Raw genomic sequence first — 21,834 nt, forward strand, 5'->3', positions numbered from 1 at the left:
ATGCAGCCAACACTAATTTATGGACAGTGTGCGCAACAATTCTCAAGCGGGCTCAACTCTTAAATACCCTGTACCCCCACACATAATATTTTACTTAGAACAAGCATTGCATTATAAAAAGCCTAGTAAAATAAAAATAAAACTGAAAAAGAAAAAATATATAATAAGTACGTAGGGACATTTATTATGTAGAGTTTCAAAAGCGTAAATTTTCATCGGGATTGTGTCTGAGTGTGCAGTAGAGAATTGAGGCAAAGCAGCAACAAGAACAACTGTAATTGATAAATGTGATACACAAAGTGCAATAAATAGGAGAGTTCTAAAAAACAGTAATAGGGGGAGAGTACGGTGGATGGATCGGAAAAAAGTTTCTTGTGGTTATTCTATAGTATACTTCCCGATATCCGTGCGCTCATACAGGCAGACTCATTTCATCATCATAATTTAGATTACATACATATACTCCATGTGGTCTGTCTCGCCTCCTTCTATATGTTACTAGCTCAGATACCCTTTTACCATATACCCGGGCATTAAGAGGTCAAAAGAATGAAAAAGAAGCGGGGATTTCTAGCATTAAAGGTCAAAAGACAAACAACAAAATGACAAAAAAATGGTTCTTAAGGTCCACTCCTGCATGTCGTTTTTATAGCATTATCATTTTATCAATCACCTTTCCAATCCAAACTCTTTTCATCTGCTTGATTAGGGCTAGAGCTGTGTGTAGGTCTGGCTGGCTGGCTGGCTGGCTGGCTCCCGTGCCTCGTATGATTGTTTGTTGTGACAACCTCTTGTCTGAGCGCGTGCTGATAAGCGCAATCATTTACAATTACACAAATTAAAGGGGCGTAACGGCTATCACAGCCCCACGCCCAACAGACGCCAGTTCTAAGGGGTTATCTATGGCGTCGGGGTCGCAGCAGCTTAAAGTGGAAATTTGCCAGGCGCACATAAGGCACACAGAGACAAATGTACATGTGTGTGTGTTGTGTTATATTTATTATTTTTTTATATATATACATACATACAATTTAGCTATTTATTATCAATATACGCATTTCTTTATGGCTACAACTTAACATATCGAAATACTACAAAAGCGAAATTGGCTACGGCAACAAAAAATCCAACAGCTACGATAAACTAGAAGAGTGTATTTGTATGCCTGTGTTTGTATAAGCAATTCACGATTGCCACTTTTAACTTATCTACCGCTGAAGATCGGCAATTATTCAAATGGCTGTGCACTTACTAATTAATTGAATTACATACATACATTCACTTAGCGTTCGAGTCAAATCAAGCAATTTGATAAAAGATTGCACAAAACTAGCGTATGAGTTACTTGTACATACGTGGCGTATACGTAACACTTCCGCATTGCCATTACATTCTATGCTCCCTATTTACATTAATGAGTCCAAGTACGTGGCTTTAGCTTCTGTAAACACTCGGTTCCTCACATGCTGCCATTTAACCACATTTGAATTTGCTGAGAGCTCTTGCCTTTCGTCTCCAGTACCATAGTGGCCACATAGAGTGTGGCAATAGCCATGCAGGCGGCGAAGAACCAGAACGTCATATCCGATCCCCAGGCGGCGATCATGGAGCCAAAACACTTTGTCACCACAAACACGCAGAACCAGTTGGACATCACAGTTAACGCGACGGCCGTTGCTTTAACATCGGGGAGAAACAGCTCGCCCATCATCAACCATGGTATGGGTCCGTAGCCCACCGAGAAGGTGATCATGAATAGAACCACGCACAGAAGCGGGAGCCAGCCAATAGCGGACACATCCTTACCACTGTCTTTCATGTCGAAGTATGCGCCCAGGATAGCCAGGCAAATGGTCATAACAGTACTGCTGAAGAGGAGCAATATCTTTCTACCGGCGCGTTCAATCAGCAATGAAGCCGTTAGGGTCATGATGACCTGCACGGCTCCCACAATAATTGAGCATATGGAGGGATTGAGCGTGCTGCCGGCAGACTTGAAGATGGGCACAGTGTAGAAGATAACAGCATTGATACCGGAGAATTGCTGGAAAAACATCAGCAGCATAGAGATGATGAGACCATTGCGCGCTGCACGGTTGCTGAACAAGTCAAGAAACGAGGCATCGGTGCCTGCCTGGTCCAGATCGTTTTGTATGACTTGAATGGCGGAGCGTGAATCACAGAAACGACCCCAAAGCCACTTCAGTGAAAGAGCAGCGTCTGCGCGGCGACCCTGCAAGAAAAGATAGATTAAATTTAAATACAGTTTATTATAATATTTCAATGCAGACAAAATTTCTAATATAATATGGGATATAATATAGGCACATATACTCGTAAATCCTGGTCGAGAAGAAAAAGTAAAGATTATACGGAAGTCTAAACACTTAACTAAATTTGAAATTTGTTTAATGTATCACTATATTCTGAGGGAGCACCAAAACCAGTACACTATTTCATATACTCGTACAAGTAGGCAACAAAGTTTATCTTACAAGTAATGGGAGCACTGCAGCCGGTACAGAGTATAGAGGCCTTTGAGCCGTTTTTGGCTAATTATACCCAAATAATATGTATACAAAATAGCTAGATTATTTTACGTTTATTATTATTATTTATCCATTAAGTTGCTTTTCAAATTATTTATCAACACTACATGTCGTTTCTCATTGACTTGTAATCTTCTTCAATAAAATGCCAATCCAATTTCAAATCCACTTTTAAAGGATTTTTTAAGAAGTCACTTTTCTAATAGTAACTTAAGTAGTATTGTCCTAAAAAAACATACCATCTTATGTTAGGTTTGTCAACTAATATTTTAAAGCAATTGATTAATTTTTTATCGAAAAATATTTAAGTTGTATTAATTAAGAGCTACATAATAATGTAAATAAGTGTCCAATCACCTACGGAAAAAAAATGAGTATTCTGAGGTAACACTCACGATTGTTTGTTTAAAGAAAGAACTTGTTTTTTTTTTTGACGAAAGTAATGTTTGGCAAATTTCGAAAATTTGATGTAGTGAGTTTTTTTTGCAACCGGAAACATTGAACTCTGCACTACTAGTCTGCGCTTTTAAACAAATAATCGAAAACAAATGAATGCAAAAACTTTACAGATTTTCTCTATAGTGAGCGACTTTCATCTTCGGATTACAATTTTAGATCAGGACAAACAAGCTTTGGTAAATCTAGATATTTATATGAACACATTTTATAACATATTTTAAATCGTCTTCACTGCTCAGCCCTCCCACACCCAAACACATCGCCACAATGCTCATTAACAAAAGAGTAAGTAAACCCACCTTCTTCAGCAAGTAGACTGGTGTCTCGGGCAATATTAGCATGCCGATAAACAATGCAATGGGAACAAATAGGCACAGGACGCTCAAAGTTTTCCACGATACCACTGAACCAATCAGGTAGACGAGGAGAATGCCAAAAGTCAGCAGTAACTGAAATAGAGTTCCCAAAGTACCGCGTATACTCGTCTCTGCAATTTCCGAAATATACATGGGTGCCACCACACAAAAGCTACCAGTTGAGATGCCTGTGTTAAAGGGTAAACAAAACATACTTTAAACTTGGAATATAAACATACCTGAATAAGTGTGTGTTATGTGACGATACAAGAACAGCCCTAATTATTATTCATCTGGCTGGAAAAGATCACATATATTGAGTAAGCTCAGAGCAGCCTACATGAACTATCTTCGACTTAATTGAATCTATCATAAGCCGCGGATCTATGGTTTCATTTATGGATTATCAAATATTTCAGTATAAAACATTTTATATTTATTCTCCGTTTGGTAGTCAGGGCCAAAGCGTCAAATAAAACAATTCACATCCAATATATTTGTGGACAAACTGTTTTCATATAATGGTACTGTCTAAATCATATTATATCTATGACAGCGCAACATCGCTTTATCTATTCTCTTTTTATTTGTATACTCTGTACATGAGACGTACAAGAGTATATTACAAGTAGGGTGGCAAAAAATGTAACAGGCAGAAGGAGGTATGGCAGACCCCACAAAGTGTATATATTCTTGATCAGCCTGACAAGACAAGTCAATTTAGCTTAGTCTGTTCGTCCGTCTGTTCGTCCATATGACCACCTGGATCTCAGTGACCATAAAAGATAGAGACACCAATTTTATACACAGATGCCCTATGTGTGTACGCTAAACGAGCTTGTTTTATTGTTTTGATACACCTCCCACTTTCCCGTTATAGAGAATGTGTATTTCATAATTTTCATCCATCCATCCCTCCCTCCCCCGCAATTAATAATTTTCCATAACTCCCGTAATTCTTGGAATTTTTGACTCAAATTTGTCAAATAGTACCTGCAGTCAGTGATTATGTGTCCGTATGAGAAGATTCATCAATGATAGGTAAATTTGAAAGGATAAATGTAATCTCTGCTGTTTTGCCTTAATTCCGTAATGCACACATACACGCACATAACACGATTTTGATGTATTATAAATAAATGCTGATAAATCTGTACATAAACATTTTTCTCCACTTATGTATGTATGCATTGAATATGCTTGTATGTATTTATTTATTTCCAATTTAATATGTGTATTCCTATATTTTCTAAATATTACGAGTAATTTCAAGTGATTTGTGGGTTGATATTAGTCACTAAATATAACGCAGTTCCTAAATACAGTCTTTCAAACTGTAAAACTAAAAACTAATCAATCAACGTAACTGTAAAACTGATGTTGAGCAAAAATGTTACATTTTTTCGTTGAACCAATTTACCTATCAACAAACGTCCGAAGTAAAGCCATCCAGCCGACTTTGCGAATATTATCGATAACCAGGCCAAAACAAACGGTATATCCATGGCTAGTGCAGTGTAGCGTCGTCCAATTGCATCTGCGATGTAGCCTGTGGGCAACGCACCAAAGAAGGCGCCAATGGCCAGCAACGAGCTCACCCAGGTCTCTGAAAAAGTACAAGTAATTCTTAAAAAACTGTTTATAATATATTGTCCAAATATTTTTACCTACTACTATAATTGATCAATTGCAGTAAAGTGTCTGTCGGCAAAGTCGGTAACAGATTAGTTCGAAGAAATATGGCCAACTGAAATCAAGTGGAATGCTTGACCTTCACGCACCCTTACTCTTTAAAAGAGTTATACAAGCCTCGGGAACAGAACAATCTGCACATTATATATATACATTTATACCATTTTCCTTTCCGAGATAATTCCGTTTACATAGACAGACCGAGAAAACTACTCAGGCTGATCACAAATTTACGTATGTACTAGATAAAAAAAATATTTAAAAATAACTAGAGATATAACTCTTGTAATCCCAGCCGCTATGTCCGACACAGTCATTCTACTTAAATAAACTTTGTTGTGGCAATCATTACAATATCATATTATGCAACAATTTCGATGAAACCTTAGATTATGGTGAAGTATTTTAAGCATATAAACATTTTTTTGCCATAAATAAAAAAGTTGTTGGTACTAATTCATATTCATATTCTAATAAGAGTGATTTTTTACCCATCGGTCCTATAGCTGTATATGGTTTGTAAAAAACTTGGTTTACGAATGGATGCCACGTTAGGCTATCTGGATTACGGAAGGAAAGACTGTTCAGGCTGTTGCATACGTTTCACGTTTATACCCATTTATGCTTAGTGCACAGGGTATACAGAAGCAATCGTGCATGGTTATTAAAGCAAGAATGCCCAAGTTAGTGCCCTAATCCCCCTGCACTGGGGCTGATAAGCTGCACTCAACTGATAAATTACTTACGCTGTTCCGGTGTAAGTTGTAGGCCCACATCAGATGGTGTGGTTGTAGTGCCATTCGCAACAGTGCTGTTAGCCGTTGTGGTATTGCCATTACTAGGTGCACTGATCTGAGGCAGGACAGGGCTAGTCCAGGCCAAAGCTGTTCCGGCAGCTACAGCCCCCAAGCAAACTGAGAAAGGCAGAAAGAGAGGATTGTTCCAAAAATTCAGTGATTGAAACGCAAAGGGCGACTACTTACCAATAAAAGCAGCCAGATATTGACGCGTCTTGGATGTCTTAACAACACCATCTTGCAGTGGATCGTAGAGCATTGGATTGCGTGCAGTGGGATCGGCATCCTCTTGGCTAACGGTCTGCGGGGTGAGAGAGGCGGATGTCCAATGATGTAAGTGCCATTGATCGAATGTTTACTTCCTCCCTACCACGAGTCTATTTTATACTCTGAACTATAGCAGCAACACGTGCTACCAGTTGACTGTGTGACGACAACCCCACCAGAACGCCCTATCCCTCCCCTGTTGGCGAATGTCTTGGCGCCGAGCGAAGCAAATTAAATCGATTCCACAAATCGTGCCAAAACAGCTATAGCAACGACAGAAAAATGCTGCTCATGGTCCTCAGTTCGTCTCTTACGCTAATTTTGACTTTTATATCTGCAACATGCGGAATTATATGCAAACTGCTCTTTGCCGTTTGGGCAATGCTAAAGACTTTTTATAGCACTCTGACGCTGCTGCGAGACGCACGCAAATGCCAAGCAAAAATAACCAAAATTTGGGACACGTTGCACGCCTCCGCCGGACTGAGAGCATTTAGGAAGAACAAGTCGAAGCAAAAATGTAAATGAAAATGTAATATGTATATTGCAAATTATTTATGATTGTGGGCGTGCATTTATTTTTAAAAGGCGGGCGAGCCTCCCTATTTGCTGACTATAGCCACATCTACCCCATTGTAATGTTTATTTACCTGCCACCACCGCGCCATGGCGCGAACTACTTTTTCCGAGTCCATTGCGTATCCTTCAGGGCTTGTGCAGAGCCGCACTTGACCCTTTACCCTTAGCTATTATATAAGCACTGTGTTTGTCGCACTATGTATATGATGGTTTTGTTTTTGTGTTTTTTATATAAGCAAGTTAATAATGGTTTTATGGCTTATTTTTTACAGTAAATATTTCTTAATTGAACGAGCACACGCCTTCTTCTTCTGCTTCTGTTCTTGGACCGCCTCATTAATTATCTTCAACCAACAACAAAACAACTATGTATATCTGCCATGCGCCGATTTTGGTTGGCGATACAACCAGACAATGTTTTGGACGTGTGATCGCCGCGATTCACTAAAGTCGACTAAATCGCAAAACTCTTCTAAAAATCTTAAATCTATTTTCTCCTCGATTTTGGTTCTATATCTTTTCATTTCGCTTTAACAAAAGTCTTCTATTTTTATTTGTGCTTTTATTTTGGTCGCTCTTTTGGCTTTCGCCTTTTTCTTTAGGCATCCGCGGAATACTCGAGTTGTTTGTAAAATGTTTTCGCTTTTTACGTCACACTTTGTCTAATCCATTTTGGTTGGTAATAAGCAATTAATGAGTTGAACCATTTAAAAGGATTTGTCTGCCTATCTACTGAAATATATAGTCAGAGTTCTTATGATTAGATTTAAAACCGCTTTAAAAATTTAAATAGCTTTGGCCCTCACAATGTCTAACAAAAATAGCGCTTCTTGTCAAATTATCCAAATAATAATAATATGTTGCTTAAAATGTAAAAACGTTTTGGAAAAATATCAGATAGTTTTTAAAGTGCAGCATTGCAGCATTTTGTGTATGAACAAAAGATAATCATAAATCTGTGCCAATTCTTAAGAAATTATATTTAATCGTATGTACCGTTGAATAAATAGTGGTTCATCTATGAAAATATCTCAATCGTTATTTTTAATATTCTCCATGAAGATTCATACACTTTTTCTCAAGCGATCAAATCAAGGCTGTCTTAATCCCACGATGATTCAGCGACAATGAAGTAACGCAATGTGATAGATCAAGGCACAACTATTGCGAGCCGATATATATTTCTATACTTTAGTGTCGAAAATTACAAATTCTGTCGAGGCGCACCTATTAAAAGGCAATCTATACAATTCTTCCATACTTCATGCTTGCTCTAGTCGTAGAATTTTACATTTTCTGAGCAAAACACATAACCACAGCTCGTTCATTCCCCCTTCCACCCACTATCCCACTGTTAGGTTTTTTCCATAGCTGCCTGCAGCTGTTTTGGCTGTTGCTGCTTTCGCAGGGTATTTAAGAGTTGGGTCCGCCCCACTCCAGCTATCCTATCCTGTTTTTTAATTATTTGTATTAAATAATATTTTCGAATATTATGCCCGTACGTGTTCTGAATACAGTTTCAAACTAATCCCATATTTTTTTAAAACCAACTGCATTTTTAAGGTCTGTACCCAAAGGGTAAAACGCTATATTAGTTTTGTGCGAATGTATGTAACAGACAGAAGGAGGCGTGAAAGACCCCACAAATAATATATATATTCTTGATCAGGGTGACAAGCCAAGTCGATATAGCCATGTCCGTCTGTCTGTGTGTCCGTCCGTTTGTTTGTCCATCTGTCTGTTCGTCTGTATGAGCGCAAGGATCTCAGAAGGTACAAGAGCTAGAATTACCAAACTTGATATCCAGGTGCCCCTAAGCCCAAGCCACGTCAAGTTGTTTTTATTCTGATATACCTCCCCACTCTCCCCAATTCGTGTTTTTTTCCATAACTCCCATAATTCTTGGAAATTCCAACTCAATTACATTCATGGCAATTACACCCAGCTTGTGGTTATCTGCCCGTATGCTAAGTTTTATCTTGATAGTTCAATTCTGAAGAAAGGTATAGCCATAAATGCTTGCAGCTCTGCCTGCATCTGTTGTTGTTGTTTGCTTTGGTTAAACTTTGTGCTGCATACATACACGCATATAAACACACAGAGACACGATTTTGATGTAAATGTAAGCTGTTGAAACTGTACATGAACATGTCTCCACTTTTGTATATATGGATTGAAAAATGTGTACAAGGTGTATTCCAAAGTAAACAGGACTTTAAAAAAAAAACAGAACAAATGGTATTTTCGGCAAAATCAATTTATTTTATTCAAATTAGTCTCCTTCTGCTTCAATATAGCTTTTTGCACGTTCCAAAAGCATGTTGAACGAGTGTTTTAGATCGTTGGCCGCCAGTATGCCGGTGCAAGCATTTGGAATGGCCTCTCCGTCTGCATAACGCTTTCCTTTCATGGGCAAATGCATTTTTCCGAAAAGGTAGAAGTAGCACGGTGCCATATCAGGTGAATACGGCGAGTGGTTAATGGTTAAAATGTGATTTTTGGTCAAATAATCGGTCACAAGCGTCGATCGTCTGAGCAATTTTTGGTCGTCAGTCAATTTGTGCGGAACAAACCGTGCACACACCTTTCGTAAACCCAAATGTTCGGTCTAAATGCGATAAATCGATGTTTTGGAGATGTTCAATTCCATTTCCATCAATTTCAATGATGATTTCGGCTGATTTTTGATGAATTCACGCACAGTTTCGAATTTTCGGTGATCACGAATTTTGATTGGTCCACATGTTGATCGTCATTTATGTCCTCACGACTTTGAAAACGTTGAAACCACTCGTGCACTCTGCTACGGGATAGGCAATCATCTCCTTAAACTTGTTCCATCAATAGTAAAATTAATAATTATAATTTCGGTAAAAGTTTTACTAATTTTAAAACAAAATTTAATGTTGGCTCTTTGTTCGAAGCTCATTTTTGCACCGATAACACAAACATACTGACACTTAAAACGCAATAACTTCACTTCCAATCGATACGAAGTGTCATGAAATTCTCACTGGACAATCGATAAAGATAGCAGATTCTAACGCACCAGTCGACATATAGATAGCGCCACCAGGGGGCGCTAGATTCAAAAAGTCCTGTTTACTTTGGAACGCACCTTGTATTTAATTTAATTAAATAATTAAATTAATATACTTTTTAAAATTAATTTAAAAACTTTTTTTTAAGAGTTGAGCCCTCTTGACTTTAGCATTCCTTTCTTGTTTTATGTTTTAAAAGTGCCTGGTTACGAACGAGTAGGCTTTACTTGCATATTAGCTTCAAATTCCGGCTTTAAATGCCACAGTAAGCCGGAAGCTTTAAATAAAATCTCCCTTGTACCACAAAAAAGTCGAGTAGACCCTTTCCTACTTTAGGATTCCGAAAATCTTGTCAAGGTAAGACATTTAGTGGGTAAAGTTAATTTCTGAGATCTCCTTTGTATCGAAAGATCTTTCGATGTTTTCATATCCTAATACTCCACAAAGTATATATTCAGTATGACAAGACGGGTCGATATAGCGGTGTCCCCTCTTTCTGCCTATCTGTATAATTGCAAGAATCTCATCTATGTCGGAGAAGGACAATATGTATTATGTTTTTTTCCTAATACACGCTTCCATTCCCCACTAGGATAATTAATAATTATAATTCCCAAAATTATTTGAATCAATTTATGTACTTTAATTTGCCAATTACATACGGTAAGCGTTTATGAATCCTCATATCATCGTAATAGCACAGCCTTAAACGAAGTTTTTGACACAAGTGTTATCTCTGCCCATGCTTCGCCAGCAGATCGTGTTTATGTTTCTGCTTTGGACCAGAACAGTTCAGACACACAGGCACGCGTAGGAGGGGCACTAGGTTTTTAAGATCGACTCTCTATCATTGTGAATATTGAAAATGAAATTCTTCAAATTCTTCCTAAGTTCTTCAATTTGTTTCCCCATCTGACATCTATACTACTTGTATGGATCTTATAGTAACTAAACAGAATTAGTTCTTTCGAAACAGCATTAATTTAGAAGGACCTCGTTTCTTTTACCCCAGTAAATACGAGTACATACTTGCATAATCAGTTCATGTGGCGTTTCTTCAAGCTTTGTATGCAGCACAGAGTTGACCCTCAACTTATCTCATCAAGAATATATACACTCATACTTCTAATAACTCCGATCGTTGTACTGACCAAGCGACGCATCCTTGTATGTTGCATGAATACTAGGACTCTTTTAACCTTTGGGTATAAATCTTTGTTGCGAGTTTAACTTATCATCTTACCCAGAAAAGCTTGTCGACTTCTACTCAGAAATGCTAAATGCGGCGTATAAAAGTATACGGAAACTGCGTCGCATTTGCCAAAAATGCAAACTGACGGCAGCGCCAACGGCAGCCAAATACGTCAGATAACATAGGAAAATGAAACAAAAGGAAAAGCCATTGCCTACGTACATATACATATGTATATGTATACTATATGTACATATTTGTTTACATTCCACATATGTATACTTACATATATGTATGTATATACTATACATATATTATTGCACATAAATACAAAAAAGATGTCAAGCAAACAATGTGCTCGTAATAAGAATTAGAATGCACAGCAATCAACGTAAGCAGAGAGCAATGAGGGAAATTCTAATCCTTATTGGTATTCAAATTACCGATTAAAATGTTAATAACAGCAGAATGTGTAATTATAAAATAACGTCAAGTGCATACCAAAGAAACCTGTCGCCACTGCACGCCGTTCGCGAATAGCAAAAATAGTTCAAGCGCAACAACAACAACAAGAGAAGCAACAAAAAGTCCAACTGATAGACTTCTCTCGCAGCGCGAAACACACCCACCCAGCAAAAGAGGCGCGCATCAACCCCATCACATGCTAATTAGTTTTCACTGTCTCTGTCCGCGCGTTGTTTACTTGTCGAAACGTCTCAGCGTCGCCGAAGCCGCCATCGTAATGTGCTTGTGCTTCTCTTGGCGCGACGCCACAGTGGCTCATCACGAAAATTTTGATTGTTTTGATCGAAGAGATTTTTAATACAAGTACATACTAGTATGTTGGTGTATAACTTTTGCATGACCCTGCTCTTCCTCTTTTACTTTCAAAGGACACCACAGATTGGTTCCAGAAACGACCGTGTAAAAAAAGTCATTGAACATGTGCAAAAATAGGTGATTGGTTCCTTCTATCTAGAGAAATATATATGAAATTTTTAATTTTCAAACCGTGTTATATCCAAATCATGTAAAAAGGGCCTGGTAGAAACAGAATTAGGTGTATTGTATTACTACAGTGCAATATTAATGACGCATTGTCAGGACGATCTGTATGTGGACCTTATGACAACTATAGCTTAATATAGCTATTGGGATGCAGATTTTCCCAGAGACTTCTCCCTGTTACCAGACACGAGCTTATTGCTGAACATCTCTTATATGTCGAGGCAAATCTATTTCTGCTTTTACACGGTAGATTGGTTCCTAAAAAAGCCGTGTAAAAAGACATTGATCATATGCAAAATAAATCGTGCTAAGTGGAATAAAGTCGTGTAACCATATACAAGTATAACATTTTTAATTTTCAAACTGTGTTAAATCAAAACCGTATAAAAACAGAATTAGAATTGTACAAACAGATAAATAAAATGAATGGTATGTATGGAAATTAAACATTAAGATATAAACCAACCCACTGTGCAGTCCACGCGCTCGTTCGTTCCTGTACGAGCGTTTTAGAGGGCTTGTCCGTTTCGCGGTGCGGCTTACCTGTTGCTTTGTCCCTGTCCCTTCCAATAGCTAAGGTCACCGGGAAATTTATTTCAACAGTCTTCTTAGGCGGCAGTACTCAATATCGCTTTTAATTTTACGCGCCCTGGCCATAATTTCCTCTTCGTGCGGCATCTTCTTTGGCATAAAATCAATTAAAATGCTATCGCTATTGCCGCATACACATAGATATGTATATGTATACACACTTATACGTTTTTATACACATCAATGTATGTATGTATGTATATGCCTGTGGCTAGTTTCTAGTTATTTATAAGTACATATGTATGTATGTGCATCGTTCAGATTACACTTTGTGTGTGCAGTTTTATATTTTTTATTTCAATGAGCACGAATTATTTAAATGCCCCAAAAAACAGTTTCTGTTAAACTACAAACATTTTCTGTGGTTGATGCCTGTGCTATTTCGGTTGCTGTATATGCTGTACACGCTGTTAACAACAGCATTTGACATTTCATGTGCGCGTATACGTATAAGTGTTTAACATTTTCGAACAATATTTTTACCCACCCTTTAATAAGCACCTGTTGTAAAAGTAAATTTTAAATGGAAACCATTTTTATACTCTGTACATGAAATGTACAAGAGTATATTAGGTTTGCGGGAGCTGAAAAATGTAACAGGCAGAAGGAGGCGTGGCAGACCCCACAAAGTATATATATTCTTGATCAGCATGACGAGACGAGTCGATCTAGCCCTGTGTGTCTGTCTGTCCGTCTGTCCGTCCGTATGAACACCTGGATCTCAGGGACTATAAGAGATAGAGACACCAAATTTTGCACAAAGATGCGTTATGTGTGTATTCTATACGAGTTTGTTTTATTTTTTTGATTTTCCCCCCCACTTCCCCCCTATGGGTTTTTTCCCGATTTTCCATTCGTATAATCGCCTATATCTCGGAGACTATAAGACCTAGGAACACCAAATTTTAGTCCCAGATGCCTTATGTGAATACGCAGAAAATTTATATTTTGGAATTCCCCTCCCTCCCCCCTCTACCCCGCAAATCGTAACTCCCGTAATTCTTGGAATTTCGAACTAAAATTTTGGAAATACCCCCAGTTGGTTATTATGTGTCCGTATGCCAAATTTCATTATGATAGACCGATTTAACAAGAAGTTATAGCCATAAATATATTTGCTGATGCAGCGCTGCTGCAGCGCTGCTCAAGCGCTGCCCGCGGCTGTTGTTGATGTTGCTGTTTGGTTGACTGCGAAAATGCTTACACAGACACGAATAGATGCGCATAGGCATACATACACTCACACAGACGCAATTGCTATGTAAATGTGCAATTATACACCCTTTACGTGAGTTCGAATACCGAGAGAGGTAAAATCGATCAAATTTTTTTTTTTATTTTCTTAATTTTTGTATTTTCTATAATTATTGTAAACATATGTACAGAGTATTTCAAAGTCGGGACACCCGACTTTAGCTTTTTTACTTGTTATTATTATTATTATTAGTTATGTGTCTAGTATTACATTCCGATGATTATTAAATTCCTGTATTCCTCATAATAAATACCATAGATTTTGGTATTCATGCATTCTATGATTTTCATTTTGGACTATAGTATGTGTTGATCACCAATCAGTACGTCAGTTCAATTTTATTAGCTTGTATACAATTATGTTTGTTACTTAATTTTAATTTTTTCGTTTTTAACGAATTATTCAAAGAACTTTCTTTTATTATAATAGAAAAAGTTAAGGAAACTTTTTACATAACAAAATATTTTTTAAGGCAAAAATTTTAAGTGAAAAATAAAGCTCTGCTTAATCTGGACATGGGTGGCCCAGCTGTCCTTCGCAATTCGAGTGCATGACACATCCTAGTCCAAGACCCATTTCACGTATGTGACAACTGGCACGTATTTGCACAATAAATCGGGGTAATGAAGAGAAGACGCACATTTAGAAAATGTGAAGATTAAAACTTACATTCACCCAAACTGGCTGTGTAACACTAAAAACTTTATGCACTTTTTACTGAATGCGTTTACTGTGTTAACATCCGGAATATACACTCAAAATGAGATTACATATAAATTCATACATTGTATGTATGTATGATTGTGATTAAGTATCCAATGGGCCGCGTAGCATAAGTAACAGCAAATATGTACATGCAATTCGCACTCGACTAGCACAACTTATTTTTATATGTATATACATATATCTGGGTATAGCTATAGTATATGTTCATATTAATTTGTGTGATAAAACATAAGAGCAGCTTGTTTACGAAAAGAAATTCCGATAAGTCTAAAGAGTAGTATGTGACTGTAACAAATGTCGACAACAACAAAAGAACATTAAAGCTGCATTCCCTTTCAGGTAAGAAAATTATTAAGATAATAGATAGGTCAGTAAAAACAATAGAGCGATATATAAAGATAGAATCATTGAAGCATAGAAGGAGTCAATTAAAAGTCAACTCGATCACTCGGCACACTGATGTTAGCCAAACTCCAGCAAGGTTTTTTTATTTATAGTCCAGGGGCTGTTGATAAGGCAATTTTGGGCCAAGTGCCTCTAAACCTAATCAGCTATAAGTACATGTTTGGGTATTTGTGAATGCGTAACTATACGGGTAAATAGGGTACATGATTTTACAATAAATCAAATATATTTGATAACTTAACAGTTTTTCTGTGCTGCCATAAATATTACATATTTAGGCGTATGAATGTATGAAGGTAGATATTTAAGAAAAGAATTATCCGTATAACAGATGTTAATCATAAAAAGCAGTAGTATCGAATAAATTTATTCTCAAGAGCAACTGCATTTAAGTTTACAAAAAATATCTATAATTTAATTTTATAAATACATATAATGGCATATTATATGGTATTCAAAGAATTACTACTCAATGTGAGTATAACGATGTGAACCATAACGTCATTGTTTTAAAAACTTCTTGTTTTTTATTTTCCACACAGGCTCACCTTCTGATAGACTTCGGTTGCAACCATATCAATAATTTGAATAAAACACAGACACCAAATAATTCACTTTAATGACTGGAATATTTGCTTTCCTTTAAAATAAATGTTAAAAAATACTAATTTTTTCTTAGTAGGCGCACATTGTACATACGAACAGGTATTTAAATGATTTTCAAATAGCGATTTACTGCCAAAACGTGTAGATGGACGAGCGCTGAGCGTCAGAACAAAACTGAGTTTCTTAAAGGAAACAAACGCTTACAAATTAAACGCCAGTAGTACGGCCGCCCGGCTGATATCACTAATCGGCAGCAACGACGACGACGTTGCAGCGCGACGCGACGCTAGCAGCGAAGCAGACCAGGGATGTTACCCGCTAAAAAAGTAAATAGCGGTTCGACATAGTGGTTCACGGCAGTGTACGTCGTTTTTGCTTCGATTTGTAGCTAACATTTCAATGTAATAAAAATGGGATGCATTTAGAATACTAATGGTATTTTGTGATATGGATGTACCTAGCGAATCAAGCATATGATTAATTAGTCTAGATTTTTGAAGAATTTACTCTTATACACGTACTTATGTACATACATATGTGCATATACTAGGGCGTACGCAAGAGGCAGTGGGCCATTGCCCCCTACCCCCTATACAAATTTTCGCAATATGAAGTCGTAATATGGTGCACTAATTCGCCTAAAAATGAAACTGAGTTGGATTTGTTGAAGTTTTTTATTGATCATATGCATAAATTATTATTTAAACGCATCGTGCAATTTTTAATCACAATTTTGATTTTGTTTAATTCAGCCGTTTTCGAACCCCATGCGTTCATGCAGACAGATGGACGGACGTCTCTCAGTCGATTTCTTTCGTCATGCTAATTGTGAATATATATCTATATGTATATGTACAGTGAAAATGCTCTTAAAGGACATCTGTTTTATCCGGGCACCTCTCTTAGGCAGTCACTTTTTCTAAAACATACGATCGTACTAATTATTTAAGTATCCCTTTATCCCTACTCCCCTTAGGCGGACAAAAGTTGGTCGACGGGGAGTGTCAGCCCAGAGAGGCTAAAAGGACAGATCTCTCCAGAAAAAGGCTGAAATGGCAACACGCCAGCCTCACATAGACTCAAGTTGGTCCTTAGAAATGCCAGGTTTTGGTGATCAGTTTGGTGAACAGAGCTATTTTGTCGCCTTATCCAGTGAGAGAAGCCTATGCACGTTTAGGTATGTTACTTATTGTACGCTATATCCAAAGGGCAAAAGGGTATAATACTTTATTGCATATGTATATAACACATATGTATATGTACATTATATATAGATTTAGTCATGTTTATCTCAGGAAGTACAAGAGCTACAATAACCAAACTAGATATGTATATTGGTTATCCTAAGCCCCAGACAGGACAAGATCATGAGTCCGCCCGACTCTAGCATTCCATTCTTGTTTTTATTTTATTTTTATATTCTGTAACTGAAATGTCGAAGTATATTAGGATGGTGCAAATTTAACAAGAGAGAACGCTACAGTCGAGCAAGCCCGACAGTGTAATACCCTGTACCCAGGTAAACTTCCGTCACTGAGTTATATGCGCCCATAGCAGCAGCAAAAAGAGGAAGAAGAAGAGCGAACTTGTTGCTGCAGTTTGGGGAGGTTGTACTGGCGAGAATTTGTTTCGCTAATAACTTTTCTTACAATTGACCGAATTGAATAAAATTTTAAACAACAGTAGACAATTGTCTATATATAAATTATGTGTGTAAAGTTTGGTTTAGGTAGCATTTGAAATGTGGACGCTATTGACGAAATTCTGTAGCGGGGGAAGGGGGGGAAAATTCCAAAAAATAAAATAAACTCGTCCTTTCTCGGACCTAGGAGAATCTGGATGCCAACTTTGGTTATTCTAGCTTTTATAGTTTCTGAGATCCTCGCGTTCATCCAGACGGACGGACGGACGGACATGTCTAGATCGATTTCTCTCGTCATGCTAATTCAGAATATATATACTTTATGGGGTCGGAGATGCTTCCTTCTGCATGTTACATACTTTGCACAAACCTAATATACCCTTTTTACCCTACGGGTACAGGGTATAAAAATGTAAAAGGCAAAAGAAAGCTTGGCAGACTCCATAAAGTAAATATATTCTTCATTACCATGACTTTAGCCACATGTCTGCAATTCCGGTTGATGCTTATGTGTCCGTATGTGAAGTTTTATTGTGATAGGCCAATTTCAAGGGAAGTTATAGCCATAAATGTAATCTCTTCCAGCAGCTGTAGTTGTCGTTGAGGTGAGTAAGTTGTTTGTGTGCCTGGTGTAACTCTGATCTTTTCTTTGCCAGATTGTCTGTCGTTGCCCTCAACGCCCGGTGAGTCGGAGTTCAGTAGATGTAAGCCGTTTTCTCGGCATTTAGCTTGTTTACCGCCTCCCTGCGCTCCTAAAGGATTTCGAGCAGATGATGTTTGTGGTAGATCTCAGCGCACATACGAGGCATTGGCATGGAGTATATTCCATCGATTTATAGTATGTGGATTTCTCTGTAGCTTTCCACCATAAGTAGCAGCATTGGTCATCATTTTTTTAGAAGAGGCCCGTCTGTCCGTCCATCTGTATGATCGTAAAGATCTCAGCCAGTACAAGAGCCAATAATATTTACAATAACCAAACTCGGTATCTAGGTTCCATTAAGCCCTATGAAGCTCATGTTCGTTATTTGTTCTGATACACTCCACCGCAATTCGCGTTTTTTCCACAACTCCCGTAATTTTGTACTCAGATTTGGCAAATACCATATAGTGATTATGTGGCTGTATGGCAAGTTTCATCACCATAGGTCAATTATGAAGAAAGTTATAGCCATAAATATAATCTCTGTCCAAGCTCTGCCGGCAGCTGTTGGTGTTGTTGCTGCTCTGCGCAGCTAAGCGCAGACACAGACACGCATATACATACTCACATAGACTCGCATAGACACAAGTTTTATGTAAATGTGCTGTTATACACCCTTTACGTAAGTTAAACAAGTAAAAAAGCTAACGTCGGGTGTCCCGATTTTGAAATACTCTGTACATATGTTTAGAATAATTATAGAAATTTAAAAAAATATTAAGAAAATTTAAAAAAAATGTCGATTTTACCACTCTCGGTATTCGAACTCACGTAAAGGATGCATAATTGCACATTTACATAGGAATTGCGTCTATGTGAGTGTATGAATGTCTATGTGCGTCTATTCGTGTCTGTGTGAGCATGTTTGCAGTCAACCAAAGCACCAGCATCAACAACAGCCGCGGGCAGCGCTGGAGCAGCAAATATATTTATGGCTATAACTTCTTGTTAAATCGGTCTATCATAGTGAAACTTGGCATACGGACGCATAATGACTAACTGACAAATTTGAGTTAGAAATTCCAAGAATTACGGGAGTTACGAGTTGTGGGGGAGAGGGAGGAGGTTGGGAAATTATAATTATACAAAATTATACACATTTTCTGCGTATTCACAAAAGGCATCTTGGACTAAAATTTGGTGTTTTTAGGTCTTATAGTCTCCGAGATATAGGCGATTATACGAATGGGAAATACGGAAAACCACCATAGGGGGGAAGTGGGGGGAAAATCAAAAAAATAAAACAAACTCGTATAGAATACACACATAACGCATCTTTGTGCAAATTTTGGTGTCTCTATTTCTTATAGTGTCTGAGACCCAGGTGTTCATACAGACAGACAGACAGGGCTAGATCGACTGGTCTCGTCATGCTGATCAAGAATATATATACTTTGTGAGGTGTGCCTGTTACACTTGCAGCTCCCGCAAACCAGGAAACCGCGTCAACAGCCCACAGCCCAAACAGTAAAAGCTAGGAAGCTGAAATTTGGGCTCAAGTGTCCTATTATAGTGTAGATGTGCCCTAAGAAAGGATTTTTAAAAATTCGAGCTCCAAAATTTGTTTGAATAATCCACATTTTTCAACCGATCGACCTAAAACGTGCTTTCTTTGGGTATAATCGCCCAAAAAAATTTTAAAATGTTACTTTTGGTGATTTTTTTTTTTTTCATTTTTTAAGTTTTTATAAATATTCTTCACGGTATTTCAAATCGGGAATATTATAATAGAATTGTCTAATCTGGTCGGTCTTGACATATGTATGTATTATCTGCGTGCAAGATTATGAACTTTGGTACTCACCCAAGGGCGTACGCAGCTTTTACAAAAGGGGGGAGCCAAAACATTAAAATTTTGATTAAATACTGCACGATGCATTTAAAAAATAATTTATGCATATGATCAATGACAAAACTTCAACAAATTTCACTCAGTTCCATTTTAAGGCAAAATAGTTCGTCATAATAATGAACGTGTGGTCTATTTTATATGGAAATTTTTTTTGTAGGAATGGCCCCTCCTCTCTCCCCCTTGGTACGCCCCTGCACTCACCTTATAAGTAACTATGTACATATTTAGTTAGTGTAAGTAAGAATGAACTATGTACATGTGTATGTACAAGTATGTATGTATGTATATACGAGTATGTATGTTACACCACAATTATCAAGTGAATGAACCTGTTGTCTTGAAGAGTTTGTGGTTAATTCACTTAAATTTAGTAGTTTATTAGTCTTAACAAAAATATCATTTTAAATCACCGCATTATTTAGAGAGAGAAAAATACACAATTTTCGGAACTACAAAGATGTCGCTTCAGGATTAATTGAAGCTGCTTTTTGGGTAGCCGATGGTCTATTTGAATCACTAACTTGGGTCTCAGATTGTTGCACTGCTAGATACATGGAAGATAACGTTTTCTTGCGCATATGCCCCGCATGCATAGAGTTGCTAATAAGTTCGAAAAGATGATCCAGTGCTCTGTTTAGTGTTGGCGAGACGTTGTTACAAAGCTCTGGGCACTCTACCAAATAATCCTTAATAACGTCTGTAAGCATCTGTCGAAAAGAAATAATATACAAACATACATATATTTAGGTATATATGTAGATAAACATTATATGTATATCACCCTCATATAATTTGAATCCACTCCACACTTCAAATGGGCGGGAATGCACTCCTCTAAGGCTGTACGAAATTCAGTAACTGACTCGATTACATTTACCAATTTATCTAAAATTCCGAATGCAATAGAAGATCCATAAAATTTCTTATTAGCTTACTCAATGTTCTCATCATCCAAATTGCATGACAATGCAGACGGGACACATCAATCGTTCTATCGAAGCGAAAAGTTTCAATTACCATTTCCCGAGCGGTCATAAAACTGAAGGGGTCGTTATTAACCAAGTAACAATTTATTGGCTCTTCGCACTCACGCATAAAAGGACTGCTTCCCGAAACGCCGCTGAAATGGTTCAACAAACCGCCAAGTGTTACGAAGAGCTGCTCTCTCGGGAGTCGTGAAGCCATTCTCATCTACTTGCAGTCTTACATCACGTATTGGCAGCAGCTGTGGGTATATGGGTCGAAACCGCTCGTGGGACAAGTCTTCTTCAGGTTGATTCACGGCAATTATCGTGGTGCGGCTACGGGACTCCATTTTCGGGCATTAATTATAAATTTCGATACTTTATTCGTTGGTATATACATATAGTATGTATATTGTCGGCAAATAAGCCTATATTCGTAAATATACTTTGTATTTTAGTTTCAAGTCGCTTACGTTTCATTGAATAGTTTCTGCATTGGAAACTTGCCCTTCTCAATTCAATACAATAGAAAGTATATAAATAAATGTATATACATATATACCTTCCTTATCAATCCAAATTTAACTGTTTGTTCATCCACTTGTATGCTTAAAAGCAATCTTCTCTAGTTGAATACATGTTCATCTGGTCTGTAGAAATGTAAAGCATAGCAGCTCTGACGATATGTTTGCTCTAACTGAATAAATTGTAAACTTTAACAAGAAAGGAATTTTGGAGCCCACACCCACCAAAAAGAAAGATATTAAAAAATAATTATTAACAAGTAGAGAAGCTAAAATAGGGAGTACGGACTTTGAAATGCTCTGTACATACATATGTGTAGAATAATTATGCGTGTATGTGTGTGTTTGGGTATGTCTCGTGTGCCTTTGCAAAGCAGTAACAACATATATACACATATGGCTATAACTTCCTGTTAAATCGGCCTATCATTATGAAACTTGGCATACGGACACATAACCTCTAACTGGGGGTATTGGCAAAATTCGAGTTCGAATCGAATTACGGGAGTTATGAAAGATCACTAATTGTGGGGAAGAGGGGGGAGGGAGGGAAATTTCAAAATAAACATTTTCTGTTCACACAAGGCATCTTGGACTAAAATTTGGTGTGCCTAGGTCTTATAGT

The 21,834-nt window shown here is 37.5% G+C and overlaps 2 protein-coding genes and 1 long non-coding RNA gene across 5 annotated transcripts; 1 reads left to right on the forward strand and 2 right to left on the reverse strand.

Moving 5' to 3' along the window:
- Positions 1–976: 976 nt before the first annotated feature.
- Positions 977–15,577, reverse strand: LOC115625302 (facilitated trehalose transporter Tret1-2 homolog). Of its 2 annotated transcripts, none has more exons than XM_030520321.1 (6): positions 15,466–15,577; positions 6,040–6,154; positions 5,803–5,970; positions 4,785–4,970; positions 3,308–3,552; positions 977–2,233 (listed from the first exon to the last, which is right to left on the reverse strand). In XM_030520321.1, exons 1-6 carry the CDS (start codon positions 15,490–15,492, stop codon positions 1,460–1,462), a joined length of 1,515 nt encoding a protein of 504 aa, XP_030376181.1. In that variant the 5' UTR covers positions 15,493–15,577; the 3' UTR covers positions 977–1,459. The 2 variants fall into 2 exon arrangements, with proteins under 2 accessions (XP_030376181.1, XP_030376180.1); XM_030520320.1 differs by lacking the exon at positions 15,466–15,577 and adding an exon at positions 6,771–7,518.
- Positions 5,869–7,077, forward strand: LOC115625303. Of its 2 annotated transcripts, XR_003995521.1 has the most exons (3): positions 5,869–6,186; positions 6,254–6,640; positions 6,972–7,077. It is a non-coding gene; the product is annotated as an uncharacterized LOC115625303 (long non-coding RNA). The 2 variants fall into 2 exon arrangements; XR_003995520.1 differs by lacking the exon at positions 6,972–7,077 and having other exon boundaries at positions 6,254–6,674.
- Positions 15,578–20,065: 4,488 nt separating the features above from the next.
- LOC115625502 lies at positions 20,066–21,292 on the reverse strand. The gene is made up of 4 exons (XM_030520563.1): positions 20,812–21,292; positions 20,656–20,759; positions 20,502–20,605; positions 20,066–20,427 (listed from the first exon to the last, which is right to left on the reverse strand). Exons 1-4 carry the CDS (start codon positions 21,033–21,035, stop codon positions 20,170–20,172), a joined length of 690 nt encoding a protein of 229 aa, XP_030376423.1. The 5' UTR covers positions 21,036–21,292; the 3' UTR covers positions 20,066–20,169.
- Positions 21,293–21,834: the final 542 nt, after the last annotated feature.

This window comes from Scaptodrosophila lebanonensis, unplaced genomic scaffold, assembly GCF_003285725.1.
Source record: "Scaptodrosophila lebanonensis strain 11010-0011.00,11010-0021.00 unplaced genomic scaffold, SlebRS2 tig00000072-arrow-pilon, whole genome shotgun sequence".
Classification (NCBI taxonomy): domain Eukaryota; kingdom Metazoa; phylum Arthropoda; class Insecta; order Diptera; family Drosophilidae; genus Scaptodrosophila; species Scaptodrosophila lebanonensis.